Here is a 21,748-nt window from a genome sequence, read left to right as displayed (position 1 = left end):
GCAATATATTTAGAAGAATGGGGCAAAATCACACCTGAATACTGCGGCCAATTAATTTCTTCATACAGGAAGCATTTTGAAGCTGTCATTACAAACAAAGGCTTCTCCACTGAGTATTAAATCAATTTCAGTTAGCGTGTGCAGTACTTTTTTCCCGTGTCGTTCCACTTTATTACACATAATTTTATTTATGGACTTTAATGTTTGGATTTCTTTATATGTTAATTCCAAAACCTGGTGAAAATTTAATGTGAATAGCCTCATTGGAAATATATTTACTGAAAAAAATGTTGAAGCGTTCAATACTTATTTCCCCCACTGTATATGTATATATACATATGTGTGTGTGTGTGACATGTTCCTCAATTTGCCCATGATTACAATTTTTAACGCATTAATGAATGTCACAACCTGCTTTTTAACCATTTATATTTACAAGTAATGTGAACTGTCAGAGCTACTGCTACTGCTGTAAATTACTCAATACCTCTAATCGAATCTGACAATTCAATAAATTGTCAAATGTATATTTGCTTTAACACTAAGTTGTTTAAGTTGTTTGACTAAATGGTTATTACCATTATGTGACCCACCATTGTGTACCAGTTGTCATGATATCCTACCATCGAAAATCATAACACAACCTTAGGTCATCAAAAATCATCAACGAACAAAAAAAATAATCAAAAAAAGATGTGCTGTCAACTTAAAAATGCATACAGAAGCAGACTGTAGTATTAGAAAGGTTTACATAAGTTATGAGAGTTGTAAAGAAGGGCTTATGTAGGTGTTACGTAGCTCTGTGAATACCAGGCTTAAATGATGCATTACCGAATCTTCTTTTTTGAGGACTATGTTCTAGTGAAAAGTCAAAAAGGATTTTCTCCATTTTAGTGCAGACTGTACTCGAGTCAAATCGCTCTTTGTTGGAATTCTTTTATTTACCACAAACTGATTTAATGACTACAAACCGTAGCTTCCTAGAATTGAAAGGATCAGAGCAAGTTGTTTCCGGCAGTAACACAACAGATACTCAGATATCTACAATGCTTCATTGGATGTAAACAAATTATTTGGTTGCCTCAAACTATCCAGCTCTGTAATTGAATCTTTCACATAAAATAGAGATTTTTTTTTTTTATGGCTCAAAATTATTGCCATTCATTATAGTCTTTAGCTTTTATATGCATATGTACGAGTTCTTCTTCAGTAATCTCAAAAATAAATGAGTTCCCAATGCTGAAATCACCCTCCTCAGATTTATTCATCACAGATTTATTCTGGCAACAGAAGAGGAACAGTTTTTATCATGCAGTGCTTCGCACAGAAAAAATAGATGAAATTGAAGGGGAAAAAAAGGAAACAACAATGACAACAATGAAAGCAAGAAACAGAAGATGACGATAAAGATGAAAAAGAAGAAATGCTTCAGACCTATTTTTGGTCAGAGAGTGTTAGTTCTTTCACTGTTTTCCTGCTATCTAGCTTAACTTCAGGAGCTACAGCTCAAGATGTATGAGCCTGTCTCACCCCTGACTCATCTCTCAAGCCTGTAAGCAACTATTTTATCAACAGAGTAGCAGAGCTGCAGCAATAAATGCCACAACATTTTGTTTTCTAATCGTACAATACATTCTATCCGTGTAGTTATGAAATTCTCGGCTGTTTTTTGGAAGGGCAATTATCTTGAGGTTACTGGCTGTTAACAAGTGCACTCTCAGACTTTAATCGGAAAAAAAAAAAATAACAACACCTGGACTGGATTTGTGATGAAATGACGTGTCACTGGTTGTCGGTTAACAAGGTTGAAGTCCACATCAGCACATCGGTGTTTCCAGGAAAAGCCATGGCTGTATAACAAATTTTATGAAGCTGAAATGGAAAAATCTTGGATATAGTGTAGTTGATTTGCTGTGTAGATTTATGGTAGTGCTAAGCTACAGGGTTTGTAGAGAAATGTGTATCTTACAGTGCATTCACACTGTAAAGAAACAAAGCAACTGTTTTTGTAAGAGTGTGACACGGAGCTGCGATTCCTGCAATGAAAGAAAGAGAAAAACCATCAACCTTTTTGTAACACAATCATGTGTATAAATGAAAAATGTATACACTTTTAATCAAACCTTAAAAGTGCAGTAGGCAAGTTTAAATAAAGAAATTGGCAAGACTAGCTCGCAAAAGACTAACTAGAGATTTGAATGTAATTTTTTTACTCCTCGAGTCTGCCCCCCCCATTCCCGCCCATGCACACACTCTGCCCCGAAAACCTATGATGTTTCAACTAGAGTTAGCATTAGTAAGAACTGTCATGACATCACTTTCAAGTGGACACAGAAATTCAACTTATTCAAGTTATTCTATAGTTATACAGTAGTTATTCTATTATAGTTAGTGTATAACTCTATGAACACACAAAGTCTGGCTCATAATAATTCATATGGATGTTCATGAATGCAGTTGCTGTCTTTATTTTCTTTGTAATGAAAAAACTGCTTGATCTGCTTGATTCGTTGTGTGAAGCCGGCCAGTCAAACATTTCAGAGCTTTATATCCGATTGCCTTTGCATACCTGTCCTGGAGCAGCGTCACTAATTCTGTGTCCAGATCCATCCCCATTACCAGTACGGAAAAGCACGACCAGTGTTTATTCTGGTTTTTCTGTGTTTCTTGTCAAGTATTTTTTTTGAAGCACAGCATAGTTTTTGGCTCACAGGAGAATCACCTGACTGCAGATTTGAGAGTGAGATTGGGAAGCATGAAAGGGCTTTGGGGAGTGTCTATAAAATGACTGACAGGAGGCCAATCCAAACACAAACAAGCCTACACAAACACAAACTTCCAGACCAGAAGACAGGCTTCCAAATGGGTTTTCTCAGCCACATAATACACTAGTGATGAGGCCATGGCTTAAAACATTGTTTTATCATTTTTCCACATTATGTGTTCTAGAACGAAATAGACTGTTGCACCTTTAAAAAATCTGAACGGTACACGCCCACAAATTAGACCATTAGCAGTCGCCACACCTCCAACCTGCAAGCAACACCAGTGACGTTTTAGTCGCAAGTGTGAACGCAGTGTTAGACGATTACAGTTTTAAAGTAGCTTGCCTTGCACTGTTCACTCAAGTGTACTTGTTACCTCAAGATGGCTGGTGGTTATCATGTCCCTTGATACACCGAACCTAAAAATACACCCATCCATCCATTCATCTTCTATACCGCTGATCCTTCCTTCAGGGTCACCTAAAAATACAGATGTATTTTTTCTACATATTGTCATTATAGGAATTAAAGTAAACAAACAGAATCACACAGGACTAGGAATCAAAGGTCATTATAAATGATTATGTAGTATTCATTTTTTTCTTGTCATAGTACATAGTAAAATAAAAAAAAACAGAATGATTCTTCACTGATCATTGCAATGTGAACCATCAGTAAGTGCAAGCTTTGTTTGGAGTCGTTCTAGCTGTAATGATGTGTCTCCTGCGCAGGTTCGCACGTGGATCCTCATCGTGGGTTACACGACAGCATTTGGAGCCATGTTTGCTAAGACCTGGAGAGTACATGCCATTTTCAAGAATGTAAAAATGAAGAAGAAGGTGAGCATTTTATTTATATACACATGAGTCATATTCAGTTATTGAACTAAAGTGCTCTTCAGTTCAGCTCCACTCCTGGACAATACTGTATTAAATCAAAAAAAGGCAACGATTTTCATTAGCTAGCCTGCTGGGCAGGTGAAAGCTCCAGTGTACTGCCTGATCCTGATGTATTGGTTGCTGAGGAACCTAAATGACTAGGGCAGTGGTGTAGGGGAGGTAACTAGGCAGTTAACCTCAACTGTTAAAGCTCTGGGTCACTGATCAGAAGGTCGGGGGTTCAAGCCCCAGCACTGCCAAACTGCCACTGTTAGGCCCTTGAGCAAGGCCCTTAACCCTCTCTGCTCCATGGGTGCCGTATCATGGCTGACCCTGTGACCCACCTTCCTAACAAGCTTATGCGAAGAAGAAAAGAATTTCACTGTAATGTATATGTAACAAATAAAGGCTTCTAAAATGTGATAGCTCATGTAACATAATAACAAACAGCCAGGTAGCTAGTTAAGTGCGTTAATACAGACTAAAGGGGTCAAACACATCATGTAGCACATCATGTTTGCTGCCTCAACAAAGCATTAGCAAGCCACTGGCTAAAATTTCAGTTATGTGCTGTGCTGTTGATAGGTTTAACCACATATGTTTAACTTACAGCATGTTGTGCTACCGGGGGGGTTTTCACTGTGCTTTTTTCCCCCACACATGCTAATTAATCCGCCTAGTAAAAATTGTTTTTCTGTCAACCGAACACACCACCGACACAACTCCAATAATGCACTGCTTCTATAATATGTTTTAATGGAGCAAAGATTAGCACTCATTGGACAACAGGCTTTTAAACTGTCATTTTGGGTGGGTTTTACATAGAAAAAAATATCTGATGGATGTACGCTTCACTTGTCCCGCCTGTGACACATCACAAATGATTGGGAGACCTTCCAAAAGGGAGGAACCTCTTAACTAACTAATCATTCAAATAGTAAATAACTGACTGATACCTCAAACTTAAATATATTGGTTCCATTCTGACTAGCTGTTTTACACAGCTAGTGTAGCTTGTTATTTTATCACTGCCTTTGGCAAATATTGTAAATAAATTGTAAGTATAAAGGTTATAAAAGTATAAAAGTATTTTTAATGATCTGCTTCATTTATAGGTCTAGATATCTAGCTGTCACTACCTTCTTCAGTGAAATCGAGCTAGCTTAGCTCACAAACTACCAATTTTTGCGACCTGATTTTGGACAAAATTTTTTGATGCTTTTACTTATGAGGAGAGACTGAGAAATAAACAGGAAGCCAGACCAACAGATGAAACAATTGAAACAGAGCACACACAGATATACAGTATACATCAATAACCAACACCTGTGCGTCACCTATTTTAAAAACCACCAGCCACCACTGGCAACTACATATAAAAAATATATAGCCCCAAGATGAAATATTGTTATCCTGGGCACCCGGGCTACTGATCTGTCCACCCTTAGTATGAATGTTGGGTTTCACTTCAACACCAATATGCAACCATGGCCAAAATAATAATGGGCATCCGTGGATGTCTCGGGTCAGTCGCTTCTCACAGGGATCACTGTACACAAGGAAAATCTGGCAACCTTGTAAGCGTGACTTACCCACATGTCATTTGAATATTCTGCATGAGCTGCTCTGAAAATCATGTTAAGCACCTGTTTAGCACCAGCCTGAATATGGCTAACTTTCCCCCACTTATCCCCGATGTATCTTTTGAACTTAACTATGAATGCAGCCCACACACAGTAATTGCTGGCTTTGGAAGCAGCTGAGTGCCTGAGCTAAGAAGAGGTTAGTGTAAGTGAGGTAGAGGTCTGCACTGTGGAACAGGCTCTTCAGAGAATGGTTAGTCCACTAGTAGTTCGTAAGGTTCAGGGGGTGGATTATATTTGGCCATAATATACATTGATGCAGTTCCCATGTCAACAATAGGACATGTAAGACAGAGAGAGAGAGAGAGAGAGAGAGAGAGATGTACTTCTGTGTGAATATGTGTGAACTATGTTCTGTAATTGTTCTGTAATGTTTTGTTAATAATTTCACATCAACAGAATCACAGTTCACATTTGATTTGTCCAGTTTAAGTTGTAAGATACTTTCCTAGGTCAAAAATAGGACAACAGAAAAAAAAAAAAGGTAAAAAAAAAAAAAAAAACCTTTGACAAGCGTGCATAAAAAAGAATTATTACAATCTGTATCGCGTTTCCCGTTTATTTTCTCTTTTTGATTGTTAGTCCAAATCTCCAGAACACACAAGATTCCCACAGCATTTAGCTCTTTGGCTCAGTCTGCACCTCACACCTCATTTTAGCAGCTCACATTTACCGAAAAATTGCATCCAAAACACAGCATGTTTGGTTCCTGTATTTGGGTCAAATCCGAACTGAATTGCTTTCTCACTGCAATCAAACGGCACTGGAGTTCAGTTGGAACTATGCAGAATGCTTGTTTTGGTCCACACCGAAGTACGACTGCTACAGTATATTCTCACCTGCGCAAACAAACCGCACCAAAGAAGAAATAGCAACAGGGTTAGATTTAACCAGAATAAACACTGGATATGTGAAAGCTCCCTTAAACTCGTGCTTGAAGTAAGAACAAGAGCATTTTGGTGTTGCATCTGTACTAATAATGGACATCAAAAGAGTGGTAAATTTAGCATAAATTTGAATAAAACTACATGAAAAAAATATCCCTGCAGCTCCCAAGTGGCACAACAGTGTTCACCCTGTTGCTGGGGGATCTTGAGTTTGAATCCCAACAATACCGTAGCCACCTGTGGCCGGGAGCCGAGGGAGCAAAATTGTCTGTTCTTTCTGGGTGGGAGGGACGGGCATAGTCACAGTGACATTAGCCAATAGTGTGTGTCTGTGAGTTCATGTATGCGGAATTGAGCGTGTTGTGTGGTTGGATGCAATTGGCTGATTTTTTAAGAGGAAGCACATATTAGCCCTCACCCTTCCCAGTTGGTAGGTGTTGTAGGATGTGGAGTGCTGGCGGGTGGGTGGAAATTGGCAGGTGACCAAATTAGGGAGAAAAAAAAAAAAAACAACAACCACTGTATGGTGGATTTTGAATGCCACACTCCCTGTTGAGTCACAACAACAAAGTCAGGGAAATTCCTGTCAGTTTTTAACCACAATTAAACAGCAGCTGTGTGCAGACAGGAAAAAACTGACACACGGACAAATTAGCAAGCCACCAGCGTGGAATCCTTTATTTGTTGTCTGCTCATTGCCAGAAAAATGCAGTGATATTCCAGGCCTATAATACTGTATCACCACACTCACACACAGTACTGACACACACTTCATCAAAGACTGTGTGATTTTACACCACGTGTTCACACACACACACACACACACACACTCACACTAACCTCCTTTCTGACATGCTTTCTATTTCCGCTGCTTCTCACTTTTAGATGTAAAATAAGAAAATGGAGAGGCAGGCAGATGACACAGAGGGGTTTTTGTTGTGTGAGGCATTATGTAAAGGATAGCTAGCCTGTAACTGCACAGCTAAGCTGGCGCTTTTTTTTTTGAGAGAGAGAGCGCACACGCACACATGCACACGCACACACACTCCTGCCTTTCCTGCTGTTGTACTAGTGTGGGTGCTGAGTTTAAGTGAAAAAAGCAAGAGATGAAGAGAAGAGATAAAAACAGACATGGAGAGTCATAGGCCTGGGGAAAAGAACACGTAACATTCATTGAAAATGCAAAGAATGGTGAATGTCAGAGAAGAATAAGTTTGAGAGCAATTGAGACGGCAAGAACAGTGTCACTTACACTCAAATAGCTGTTTTGTTCTGGTTTGACCATAGGCAACTTTGTATCTTGCAAATTCCAAGCTGTCAATTTTACTTGTGGAGAAAAAAATTAAACAAGACAGAGGATATTGCCTAAGTTACAACTTAACGCACCGTCTGTGTGTAACTGACACTATTCTCATCTCACATCAGTCACATACTGTAAGCATTCAGAACATGAACACACACACACACACACACACACACACACACACACAGTGTGTGTCTGTTGAAGATGACACACACAAGAGCAGACAAATAATACACATATGATACACAAAGGAACTGTACATATGTATCTATATAACTATATACATGTGTATATACACTAAAAAGTCCAGTGCGTTTGCAAATATGTCACATGTGAGATGTACAGTATGAGCTATGTCCTGGTGCTGTGTGTGTGTGTGTGTGTGTGTGTGTGTGTGTAGGGCCCTGTTTACACTAGTGCATTTTCAAATCGATCCTCGTCCACACTGGCGTTTCCGCTGTGTTTCGGAAACGATCTCCGTTCACACTACATGACTGAATACGCATGTCACATGACCATTCATGCACACTGTGCATGCGCATACAAGTGTGTTGTTGTGTATACGATCAAGGTAGCGTAATGGTCATGTGGTAAGGGCTTGACGAATCAGCGAAGGATACGCACTGATCCACAAGACCCAATCAGGGAGCGAATGTGGGAAGCCACGCCTTCATTTTCAAAAGTCTTCGTTTTGGTCCGTTTACACTGAAACGCGAGTACGGAGTTTTCAAACGAAAACGGGGTCTTCGCCGCTTCCTAAAGTCTCCGTTTTCGAGGGTCGACAACGCCGGAGTAAAACGCACTAGTGTAAACAGGACCTAAGTGATAGGAGCTGGAGTAGTGGTCATGAGTTCAGGGTTCTGATGGCATGGGGGAAGCAGCTCTTAGTCCTCTCCTTTTGAGGAGCAGTAGTATACAGTAGTGTACATTTGACTTATTTTGAACTACAGGTAATAATATAGCGAAGTATTATAAAGGAAATAGGATTGTCCAAGAAGAATTTGGATGAAAAAATTAAAGTGGCTGAAAAATAAAATCATGCACTACATGATAAGTGGGAAGCAAAGGTGATTTGAAGAATTCGGAGACTAGAACACAGTACTGGAAACCATTAATCCTGGTAACCAATGTATAATTACTCACGAGGCAAGGCAGTAGCGGCTTTATCCTGAGCATGGACAGGATGTATCCAGAGCCTATCTTGGGAACACTGGATATAAGGAGAACATGAGAAACTCACACACAGACAGTAACCTGAGCTTAGGATAAATCCGGGGACTATGCATATGTGAGGAAGCAACACTACCCACTACAGCACTGTGCCATCAGTTATTATTACTGGAGTAACATTCTCAATACTCCACAAATACAGAAAACAAGCAAAAAAAAGTGTGTATATGTAAACACATAAACAGGGGTAATTACAGAACAACACAAGACATGTGTGAGAACAAACTAGACACAGGTGCAAATAATGATCAAGGGATGTTGACAAGGTGGAGCTGAAAACAAGTAAACAGGAAGTTCTGTGACGGCATGTTAACTTTGTGGCACAAAAAGCAAGAAGCAGAAAATGTGTATTTGTTACATATATTAAAGCATCTATTAAAGCAAGGGACAGTATTAAGTCCAATGCCACTGGATGACAGTTTGATGTAACCACAATATGTCATGGTGAAATTCATGTATTCAGCTGAAAACTATGGAATGTCACTTTAGACCAATATTAAATACAGAAATAATTCTCACAGAGGACATAGGAGGAGAAAACATCTTAAATGCTTATCTCAAGGACCTGATTTTTGAACTACACTTACTTAACGTCAGCTGTAAGCATGGCAGATTGGTGCATGGTCAAAATATCCTTCTTTTGCAAGTTATCACATTGAATGAACAAAAACATTGAATACTCGTAACTTGTCCTGTGTAAGTATTGCTATCATTTTTTGATGACTTAAAGGTGCAATAGTAAATTTATTTAGCCTTACATGTACAAATAACCTGGAAAATATGTAGAACATCATTTAAAACAACAACAACAACAATGGATTAAGTTGTGGCATTAGCAAAAGTGTTTTAAGTCGCTGAGAAAACCCCCGGGCTTCCGATCCGGAATGCGTGTTTGTGTTTGGAACCATCTACTTTCAGTCAGTTTATAGACATTCTATGGGCCACTGTAGATCCTGTAGGGGCGGAGCTTCATGAGCATGGGCGGGAATTATTCAAATGACGACTGTTAGACATATAATCTTAAAATAAAAGACTAATCTTACCTAATGCACCTTTAATTCATCAACTCTAAATATGGCCCATAGTGGGTCAGATGCAGACAGACTATATAATCACACAATCGACCAGATTCTTCTGTCAGTCATTCAAACACATGCAATGCAACCTACCAGAGCCAAAAGTCTAAGAACTGTATCTAAATCATTATTCTTTACATCAATAGGAAGATATGTTATATTGGAAATAGCAGTGGGAGCAATGCAGCAGACAGCAGGCCAGACCATGCATTGCTTCTATACATTTACGTGACAGTTTATTGACAGAAAGAAACAGTATATGACCAATTTTGAGCATCTCTCATGCTCAAAGATTACAGCAGCAGTGACACTCTAAAGACAGAAGTAACCCCATTTCTCCAGCAGGATGACTACAGAAGAATACATATCCTTTCCAGTTAGCAATTCTTAGTTTTTCAGTCCATCAGAGAGAAGACATATGCTACGGTCGATAGAGACAAGCATGTCTCTTGTCTTAGCTCTTTAATCCACAGGGAAATTGGATTTCTCTGATGGTCCACCATGTAGGACTCATGCTCTACACATCGATAGAGGAGTGAGTGCTGTGGCATGCTCGAGCAATGGCTGCTGATGACTCTGGAATTGTGTTTGGCATCTCTTTATAAAGCTGAGACGCACCCTTAGGGCATTTACTTTCTAAGACAGCTAGCACTCAATATTGGCCCAGTGATGCAAGGGGCTGCCATAGTCACCAACTGCATTAAGTCAAAGACTGAGCGCATACTGAGTATAACGCTGCATTATCAAGCCCTGCAGAATTTCTTTCCCAAGAGCATTGCATACGAATACACACTCACACAAGTGCACAAAAAGCACATGCTGACAGTGAAAAATGAAAACTTCTTGTTGAGTCTGACCATGATCTAGTTCCACAAATCAGGACAATCCACATGCTGCTATGGTGCAGGTATGCTGTAGAGGCCAGACAGTGTTCTACTTATCACACATAAAAATATAGCAGCTCTTGAACTTAGTGAAGAATCGATCACAGTGTTGCCATTTTGTATAAGATTATATTAAGATATAGTAAGATCATGATTGAAAAAACACGACGGCTCTTATAAATAGAAAAAAAATATTATCGTACACATTTAAGTAGTGTTCATGAAGTAATCTTTCATAAATACATAAAACAACCGAGGTGTTCTGTGGACTTTATTTAACAGTTTAAATAGGTCCCTCCATGCCTACAAAAAGTTTGAAGACCCCTGATCTAAGCCAAATCACAAAAACTACTGGCTTAAAGGTACATTGGGTAGAATTTGAGCTCTAGTTGTTACAAAAAAAAAAAAAAAATGACACATGATTTGATTACTTTTTGAGCCCATCTCACATACATGTACACAAAGCTCTGTCTCCAAGAATCTACAGAGGCTGGTGGAGTTAACCTGCGTAAGCTATCATGTCATTGGTATTTGTCACCATCATGTATAAACCAATGAACCACTAACATACCAAATAACTGAATGGAACTAAACTGAAGAAATAGTCCAGAATGCCCAAGAAGACAGATAATTTGCAGGTTTAATAATTGAATAATCTAAGGTTTGGATGCAGACTAAGCTACATTATTACTATAATGTACAGGACCTGTACATTATAGTAATAATGTAGCTTATTCTGCATCCAACTTCATCTCAGTCAGCAGGTTTTCATCATGGAAAACATCAGCTTCCACGTTTACTCTTGTGTCAATTCTTTTGCAGTTGTTATGCTTTTTTCTGCAGCAGATCCCCCACATGAATAGTAAACAGTACCATTGCAAAGGATAGTACTGAATTCGACCATGTGGACATGTCTATAAATAAAAAATATTGACAAGAGTACCTTCAAATGGTCACGTAACATATATAATTGTATTGTATCATACAATGTAATTTAAATACCATATGAAACGTGCTGATCTTCCATCTTTCCAAATGTTTGACTGTTTACTTGAGCACTTCACCTCGGGCTGATTGAGGATAAAGGAAATCTCTTCCTTTTTCCTCACAATTTTCATGACTCTTGCCAGCTAAGCATAGGCCAGGTTAGTTATGATTGAACTTTTACGTGTGGGTTTTCAGGAACCTCTTGCCCTTGAAATGTGTGCCCACTTACTGGGTCTTTGTGTCCTAATGTATTGCAATATTTCCAGTGGCACGAAAGGTTTAAGCTTGCCTTTGTTTGACCAATTCCAAAGCCATCAAAAGCCTATGGATCAAAACCAATCGTGAGCTCTATTCTGAGTCATGCAGCGGGACGCCTGAAAGGAATCATTGCATTTCTGCAATGTGATACCTTTAAAGTGCACCCAGTGTCTCCTCTCCATGACCTTTCCTTTGATTCTGTCCGGGTCAAATGCTGTTAAATAAAAAGAAAAGATCAGACAGTGCTTTCATCGTCCGAAAGTTCAGTGTACTCCCTTTTGAATTGTGGGAGCGTCGACCACTTTCTTTCATTTCGCACATTCACATCTGCCCAACTCTCTTTTGTTTTCTCGTTTCCTCCAGATTATCAAGGACCAGAAGCTGTTGATCATTGTGGGAGGAATGCTGCTAATTGATCTGTGCATTCTCATATGCTGGCAGATTGTGGATCCCCTGAAGAGGACAGTGGAAATGTACAGCTTGGAGGTTGGTTTGTGTGTTTGAAGTGTTTTCAGTGAGTCGCTGTCACTCCTCTCCTCTCTCTTAATCAGCTAGAAGCATCATATTGGTTAGCTTTTGAAATCTCAGGTCTCAGGTGACTTGCGTTATTTGTGGTCCAGGAAGTGAGCCATCCAGACCCTCCTTCTCCCATGGTGTGTTGGCACAAGCCATCGGAAGAAAGAAAAAACACTTGGATGATCCTTTCTCGTACTGCTGTGTCAGGGATGACATGGGAAATAGAATAAAGTTGTTTTTAGAATAGAGCTCTGCTTGCTGTAAACATGTGCTAGGTCCTGTCACCACTGATTAGACACATTTAACTGAGCACAAGCCCAGCATTAGCACTTCAGTGTTGGCCATGACCATGGTGAGAGACCATACTGTGTGTTTGTGGGAGATTGGAGTGCTTCTATAGGTCATGTACTAAATCTGGTGTGTTGAACAGCATGCACAGTGATATTGATGTTATTGAAACATTACACTGCATATCAATATTAGTGAGGTGTTCATGAAGCAGAGCGATATATGGGTATAAGTTGTGTCTAGATAACTGGTAGAATCTTAAAGCCATCAAAGCCAACCCTACCTTCACAGAGTGACAAGTGGGGAAAAAGTTACAGCAATGACTAAAAATCAACACAGACTTTATTTTGGATAATCTGCTATAGACATTCTAGCTAGACACTCTTTCTCTCTGGACTTGGTACTTGGTACGCTGGATTAGTCCCAACCCTAAGGCACAGGGGCCTATGGTTCCTGCTCTCCTTAAACATGCCGGAGCAGGGTGTATGAGGGAGAGCATTAGTTGCATCACTGTGCTGTCAGATGTGTCAGACTGATGGAATCATGACTCTTCCCCTCCCTGATCTACAGGCTACCTCAGATTGATTGGTACTAGGAAAAGGCCCATTAACTCCACCATCACTCCAGAGTACTTAGTGCCTTCTCTCCCTCCTTCTCCACCTCTGAAGCTATTCATGACACACTTTATACCGTACATGTACTCTGGAGACCAGAGGGCTTTAAAACTCAGCAGTCATATAAGTACTTCTTTGTAGACATATTGCACGTATTCCCGTTGAGTCAGGTCTTCTTCATTCAGTCAGATCATGTAGACGTGTTTGTGTTGCTTGAAAGGGCACTCATACTTGTAGCTTGTTTGGTCCATTTCAACAAGTGGTCCAGACCATCGAACCATGTCATCTGGTTAATCAAGAGGCCCAAGTTCTTCCTTGAGTGTGGAGATATATGGCTCCATATTAACCACCTCAGGTGATTCATTGCCAAGTGTATAGGCATTCACACCTGGCAATTCCCTGTCTCAAATGTTTTTTCATTGACTATTTGTGAGGGGATTTTATTGTGTAATTTAAATAACCTTGGCTAAGCAGTCATTTAGTGTTGTCGGCACATGCAGGTAGTAACATGCAATTGTAATGTTATATGTACTTCACATTTCGGAGAAATTATTATAACTGAATATATATTTTTAATTATAATTATAATTACAAACTATACCCCTACTTTAGTAAGCTTATAAAGCCAGAAACGTACCTTTCCTTAGACTATTTGATTTCCTGCTAGGACCTACAATTTTTCCTAAATAAAACTGAGGATACAGTGCACTAAGTGTGTCTCAGTATAGAGAGCATGGATGATGAATATAAAGACATTTGTGTTCACTCTAAACCATGTGCTCAAGGAGTAGATTGTTTCTGTACGTCTTAATTGTGCATTGACCAAGTTTCATTGTGCCCTGTGTACCCTCACTGCTTAGCTGAAAGTCTTTGAGTAGCAGCATCCATAGCAAAGCTGGACTTGTGCTGATCTAGATCCCACCAAAGGAGCAGGAATTAACTGGTAGAAACTGGGCCATCTTTGGTGCAGAGAGCGATTACATTACTAGTAGAAGGCACAGGGAGAAAAGGCGAGGGACTTTTTTTATAGATCTACTCTGGTAAGGTAGTTTAATGTACAAATCATATGCAAGATGCATCTTGAGTGCTGCATAGATCTATTTGGGGATATAATTGCCTATATGAGAGAGAGAGAGAGAGAGAGAGAGAGAGACTGTGTTGTGTCAACTATGTTGTAATAGAGGACATCTATACATCCAGACGTTCTGTGTGTGATTATGTTTGAAGGACAAAGACCTGATTAGAATTCCACAGGGTCCTCGGGTGACACTCACCATGCTCGCTCTTTTTCCAGTGCCAGCGCTGCAGTGCAGAAACACATAGTATTGCAGGGATCTGTTGCCATGGCAATAGCCATGGTTTCTGACACCCATAAACCAGCACCGCCATTCTTGATCTGGAGGCAAAAAAGGAAAAGAAAGTAAACAGCATGCCTTTTGACAGAAACCTCACAACAAGGTGCCTCTTGACGCATACCAAAACAATGAGGCGTTTTTTGTTTTGTTTTTTTTTAATTCAAGAGTCATCTAAAGTTTTGGGATATATAGCTTTTCATTTTTGACCATAAATATATATAATTAATTGCAGCAACAGTGACAGGAATTCTCCCAGTTTTTGCAGTCTTTTCAAAATCACAGTCTTTATCTACATCACATAAAATATACATTCACAGACTGCGATTGTCGCAAGGATGCAGTCAACATACAGTGAAAAGAAATGCAGTAAATGTTAGAAACACCAGCTGGTAGCAAGCCGAAACACAATTTGAAAACACCCTTTGTTGCGCTTTACTTTTTTTTTTTTTTTTTAACTTTCGAGATGAAATACATAAGGATCGTGGAAGTAAAGTGGTGTGAACAAAGCCCTGTTTTTCCTGATGTTTTGATGAATCTGGAACGCATATGATGTCAATACACTCGCTAAAAGACAGACGCATTAAATTAGTATGCAGCATGAGCTGGAGTAAGGCTGTGAGAACCAAAACTTTATTTTCTGTCTATTGTGAATACAATCTGAGACATAATATCAAGTGCAAGAAGTGAGTTTTGAGCACAACGTTGAGCATTTATGTATTTTCAAAACTGGAGTACTTTGCACAGTGAAGCCACCATGATGTTTGAAAAGGGTGACTTTCTAATACTGTGTGTCTTAATTTGTGGTACCTGAGTTATGAATCTTAGAAAACTGATGTGGTTGATGTGTTTTTCAAGTGATCTTGATTATATAAAAATGCTCTTGAGAAACAAATGCTTGAGACACTGAGGGGGGCATTGACCAGGTCAAATGGCATCACCAGGTATTCGTAATGCTCAGATATGGTGCTAAAGGCGGTTTTCCACTGGTCTCTCTCTTTTGTATTCTGTCCATGTTGTAAGCACTTCTCAGAGTGCTTAAAACCTCTTTTTTGCACTAGTATTTTGTAGTACCATTGTGTGTGTATGCATGTTTGATGTCACTTCAGAGCACGCATGGAAATGGTGCGCAGAATTTTGGTAAATAAGCCTCTCTAATTTCCTTTGTAGCTCTTTATGTTCTCATGTGATTGTTGAGCGGTTTGTCGGGTTCACATTTTTTCACACAGCTTGATTCATGTGAATTCGTATTAAACTCTTATGAGACGTGAGACCATACTGCTTTCTTACACACTTAACTGCACAGTTCCTCTGCACATATTTCATTAACCGTTTTAAGATGTACATTTTTTTGGAATTGTTGAAAACCAGAGTAAATTCAATGTTGATATAGTTTATTTTAAAAAAAAAAGGCAAGGAGATGCCAGACTTTTGACTCCCCATGCAGCGTATATTCTCCCCACCAGCATTTATATTCAAACATGCACTCACTGAAAATGTGGAATACACTTAAGTGAGTTATACAAGCACACACATTTCCCATAAGCACATAAAGACTGCTGGGGAAACCTGACAATCTAAATGATGTTGACACTATGGGACACACACACACACACACACAATGAGGCATCCATATGTTATGCATCTCCTTTCATCAATTACAATTCTCTCTTTACCTGAATGTGAGTATGCTGCTCTCTGTCAAACTGTGGAGCACTCACATCACAGTACACCCATTTTCTCATGCACACACACACACACACACACACACACACTGTCCCTCTGCACAAACAATCCCCTCTCCCGCTATAATCGCGCTCTCCCCGATTCCTCTTCCCCACTTCCTCTCTCCTTCTCTTTTTCTCAGCAGGCAGGCAGGCCATGAGCCACCACTACTTTTGATGTGCTAATGCACTTTCAAAGATGGATATTTAATACAGGGAATAATTGGTCTGAACATGTAAGCTCTCATTATCGGCCGCTGAAGATGCTAGATAGGGGCTAGATATTGGAGTGTGGTCAGATTCAGAGTGGAGAGATTGCCAGGACGACTCTGAGTGCTCTAGTTACACAGCAGGAGAGCCAGCATACACACACATACTCCAAAGAGTTGGCCAAAAAGAATAGAAATAAAAAATAAACCCTGTAATAGTTTTTCACATTGACTTGACACATCTTGAGTCTTTGTCCTCCTCGGGACTATTTGAGAAAGCACATCACAACGACAAAGAAAACTGGGTTGGTTAATGACAAGCGTGTGTGTGTGTGTGTGTGTGTGTGTGTGTGTGTGTGTGTGTGTGTGTGTCACACTCCAGAGTGAATACATATTTAGCAGTCACACATAGACTGTTACTTATGTTGTCATACTGACTGTCACTTCCAAAATTATTGGTGCCATTTATGAAAAGGAACAAAAATTACCATATCAAATGAACATGCAATGGAGTGATATTTTTGCGTTTTGCATGCTATATAGTTTTAGCACAAAATATATTCCAAACATTAATATTCTTCTAGTGCAGTTTGTTCTGGATAACACCATTTTCGAAATGATCAGCACTCTGACAATTAATATTTGCAATGAAAATGATTCTCTCCACATGTTAAACAAGGTCCGTTGTGGGGAACTGTCAAAACTGTCAGGTATTCCGAAGCTTGTGGGGATATTTGGTCCTCACCAAGATATCAAAACATACCCCCCCACACACACACACCTTGCTTACTTTCTACCAAGGTTAAGCAGTTTTCTTTCCCTGGCATGGAAACACCTACATTTTTAAGCAGTGTCTTACTACATGCTGTGTCAGTTTTACTGTCAGTCTGGCAGGTCGATCTGATTTTCTGTCCTCTAATAGTCATTGTTTCAATTGTGGAGACAATGCCGTAATCTGTTAGTCCATTTGTCATAGTTGTTACTTGTTTAAATTGAAGTGCATGCACACATATGAATGCATGTGTGTGTCTGTATTGACTCTTGACATTAAGTAACTTTGGTGGTTGTGTAGATCAGCGGTTCTGTCAGAGTCATTTAAGGTTGAAAAGGTGCCCACCTCAGGTCTAAATCCATCAGGAAAAGGAGGAAAGGGTAATCAAATAGCACATTTCTATCAACTGTGGTGTTTGATTAGAATCTTTTTTTGTTTGATTTTATGAAAAAAAAAAAAAAAAAGAGGTGAGGTAAATTCTTTAATTTGTACATAAATAAGAAGAAAACTAAATTCAACGAATGAGTTTATTCATGAAGAAATAAAAATATACTGTAAAATACGAAGAGCACCGATTGACATGAAACTTCATTATTATTTAAAGAAGTTCAAACAGGAAGTGGCTTAAAAGGGCAATAATCAACCGAGAAAACTAGAGAGGAAACTACTCACCATTGGCATGCATGCTCTGAAGTGACACCAAACATGCACACACACACACACACACACACACACACACACACATACACAATGGCACGATAAATGAATAGTGCAAAAAAAAAAAAAAAGGCTTAAGCACCTTTGAGAAGTTCTTACAATCTGGTCAGAATACCAAAGAGAGACGAATGGAAAACTGCCTCCAGTGCCATATCTGAGCATTCCGAGTATTTGGTAATGCCATATGGCCTGGTCAGTACCCCCCTCAGCGTTTCAAATGTTAATGATGGCCTCTGAGACACATTAGGCAGACTCCTCAGTGCACTGAGGACATTTTGATATATAAGTGACGTCACCATCAAGGCTGCTGTTGATGTTTAGTATCTTTAGTATGTATTTGTACCTGCATGCGTGTACCTTTAATTAGATTTGAGTAGTGGTCTTTAAGGTCTAATTATGTACCGTAAATTATTTTTTAAATGTTTCCAGGTAAAATATGCATATTAAAGGTACATAAAAGTGCAGTTTGGTACCTTCTGAGAGTGTATGGAACTTTTGTGTCATAACTGCACACTGTACCTACCTCAATAGGGGGTCCCAAGAAAATTTTGTAGACCGCTCAAGCAGATGGGTTTCTTTACCGGTTCCTCTTCAAAGTTTCTTCCTTATTTCTTCTCAAAGACCCATTTCCTTGCCACTTCTCACCACTGGAGTGCTCATTAGGATTCTAAGTTGTTGTTTTTTGTTTTTTGTTTTTTGTATACAAATACAATTGACTTGATTGAATTGGGATCTTATGGAGAGTGGTTTTCACCACAACAGATGGGAAACATTTAATATGTATGTATGATTATGTAAAATCCACCCTTAGCTACTTTTTTTTACATCAGCCCAAACCCATCATTAAAGTAATACAACCTAAAAAAAAAAAAAAGAAGTAGGTCTTATCATGAATAATATTTTCTGCAAAGTTCAACAAGCACTAGGGTGCATATGTGCAAAATCTCTAAATGGATTACCATAAACCACCATGTGAACTAGATTACTTACGGGAACCCAGCACACGGAATAGCCCGCAATACAAGATCTAAGGATATTAAGGATATTAAGACATTTAATAAAAAGCTCAAGTTAATTTGATCCAAAACCACGGGAAGGCTCATTAAGCTGCTCAGCACCACAATAAAGAAGAAATGTACCCCAAGACAAAAATCAGCCATGCTAAACAGTTGCATGCTGCATATTTAAAGAACCAGATGAATGAGGAGGTGTAATTATCTTCATCCTCTGATTAGTAGGTGTGAACTACAGGACAGTTGGTTGGACATTCCTGTCTACCATGACCTAATATGTCTCTCTGTCAAATTGTTTTATCAGGACTGTCCCTATCATAATTAGCTGGACTAGATGATAGACACTAGAAAGACTTTAGTCATTGAGAGGAAATGTACTGCTAACTGTAAAGAGAGATAAAAATACATCCAGCTTTGTTTCAGTTATACAGCCTAAATGTCTTTTGCCAATGGGTCTGACGACCACCTTTCTCTCTTACACTCTCTTTTTCTTTCTCTCTCCGGTTATCAACTCATGCGGACTGAAGATCCCATTCAACGTCTTCTCACTGTTGCTAGGCAACCACTGATTGGGCACAAGGCCCATGCGATTTACCAATTAAAGCTATACCAAATGAAAAGTAGTGTCAAAGGTTCCTGTAGTTAGCCAAGGTTATTGTCCGTCCCCGTCCAATGCCCAGACTGACAGCACTCTCTTTCAGAGGAAGAGGAAGGGACACAGCTGGAACTCAGTGATGACTAACACTCCGAACAGGCTCAAAAGCTGGATGGCTCATCATACCCATTTTAGTACGACGTGACGGATATTGCAGTATGTGCTGTGAATATCGTTACATATTTTGTACTTCATGACTTCTATAAATTACACGGATCAATTTTAACACAGGAGTCAATGTTCGAAGAGCTAAAGGAACAGAAATCCTGGTTATAACACTTCAGTGAGCTTCTAACAATTAACGTCCTTTCAGTTCTCACATTTAAACACGTGCAGAGGGAAAACAAAGACGTAAGAGAGACGACGCAGCTTGTTTTCTAGAACCATTACATTTAGCCGAGAGTGCAAACAAAATAGGCTTTATGAAGTAGGAATGAATGAATCGCCCATTTTGTGTGTCAAGTATTTGAGCGATGAAAATGACTACAATTCACATGTCTGTCAACGTAGAACTGAATGCAAAATCAAGGAAACTCCGTAAAATCTTCAAAATTACCACAGATCTGGGCCGAGACGCGTCATGCGACGTCATCACGACGCGCGTTCAGCCAAAGCCTTCTTCAATTCACGTGAGTTGAACATGATTACAGCTAAAAGGTCTCATTTATCAAGAACCATCACTGTGCACGACTGCGCAAAATCATCTTGCGCAATTGCAATTTCGCCAATTCAAGTAGTTTTCCACACAAAAAGCACAAAAAACAAACAAACAAACAAACAAAAAGCCTGAAGCCTGAGATGAAAAAGCATTTTTGGCCACGATAATCATAACAAAAAGCTCCACAAATCCTGTATGGACTGGTCTATATAGCTTCTGCTGGCAAAAACACAACATAATTTTTCATACATCCGCGATTACATCAGGTCATCTAGGGGCTTGTGATGCAGGGTTTGAACGTTGGATCGTGACAACAAGGGAAAAAAGGCTGCTGTAGTGGGTCTTTAACACACACTGACAGTGTGTCTCTCTTGCAGATACATTTGACACATCTCTACATATCCCTACATATCTATTCATTTCCAGTGTGTGCGTGTGTGTGTGCACGCACTTGCAGAAGCATACAGGCAGAGAGCTGTACACGGACTAACAGGTGTGATCATTAGGGAAGCCATGACACAGGCAACAGACCGGTCACATGAGGGTCTGCGTGTGACCTGCAGGTGTTAATGTAGGAATTTATTACACAGGCACGAGGCAGGTTTGTAATTTCACATGCTTTACTCACATGGACACTGTCTGATTGATTGAATATGTATGTCCTATGTGTTTGTGCGTATACGGTACTTCTCAGTACACACAAGCACACTGCTATTCATTAGTATGTGGTAGCTAGTGCAAGGACAGCAATGAGCAGTGTGTTTTGTTGTCCTGCTGCTTCAGCACAGTGGTGACATATAGATGCAGATGCAGTCAGGAAAGGACAGCAGAATGTCTCAATGGGTTTCGGCAACACAGATGACACTTTGAACGTACCTCATCTACTTAAATAGCCATGTGTCGGAGCATCTACATGAAAAGGCTATGTAAAACCATTCCATCCTGAGTCATGCTGATCATCCAACCTGATCCAATGTACTATTTTTGGGGTTACACTTGTTACCAGATCATATTATTCAAGAGGAGGTCACAAGATCTTGACATGGGGATACATCTCCAGGGATATACAGTTTTGCTGGGATTTAGGTTCATCTGATGAGCTGCAATCCATGACAAGATGTCTGCCAGACATGATGAGATCCATGCAGAAACACGAGTGTCCACGGCTGGGAAAGCAAGGATGAACTGAGGGTCATGAATTTTACCTCACTGAGAGTGGGCATAGAGAAAGAGTAGAATAGGACCAAGCACTGAGCCTTATAGGTCACAAATTATTATTCATGACGGTGTCAGCAATAATATGATACCACATTAGGGTT

The 21,748-nt window shown here is 39.6% G+C and overlaps 1 protein-coding gene across 1 annotated transcript in view; it reads left to right on the top strand.

The window, feature by feature from the left end:
* gabbr2 (gamma-aminobutyric acid (GABA) B receptor, 2) overlaps nucleotides 1–21,748 on the top strand; it is a 202,534-nt gene that overhangs the window by 150,696 nt on the left and 30,090 nt on the right. The window contains exons 12-13 of the mRNA XM_053613058.1: nucleotides 3,497–3,604; nucleotides 12,275–12,397. Coding sequence (XP_053469033.1) covers nucleotides 3,497–3,604; nucleotides 12,275–12,397 — 231 coding nt within the window. The remainder of the gene's footprint in view (nucleotides 1–3,496; nucleotides 3,605–12,274; nucleotides 12,398–21,748) is intronic.

This window comes from Ictalurus furcatus, chromosome 24 (genome assembly GCF_023375685.1).
Source record: "Ictalurus furcatus strain D&B chromosome 24, Billie_1.0, whole genome shotgun sequence".
Taxonomy (NCBI): domain Eukaryota; kingdom Metazoa; phylum Chordata; class Actinopteri; order Siluriformes; family Ictaluridae; genus Ictalurus; species Ictalurus furcatus.
The sequence above is the reverse complement of the archived record's forward strand: the minus strand, read 5'-3'. Positions and strand labels throughout refer to the sequence as shown.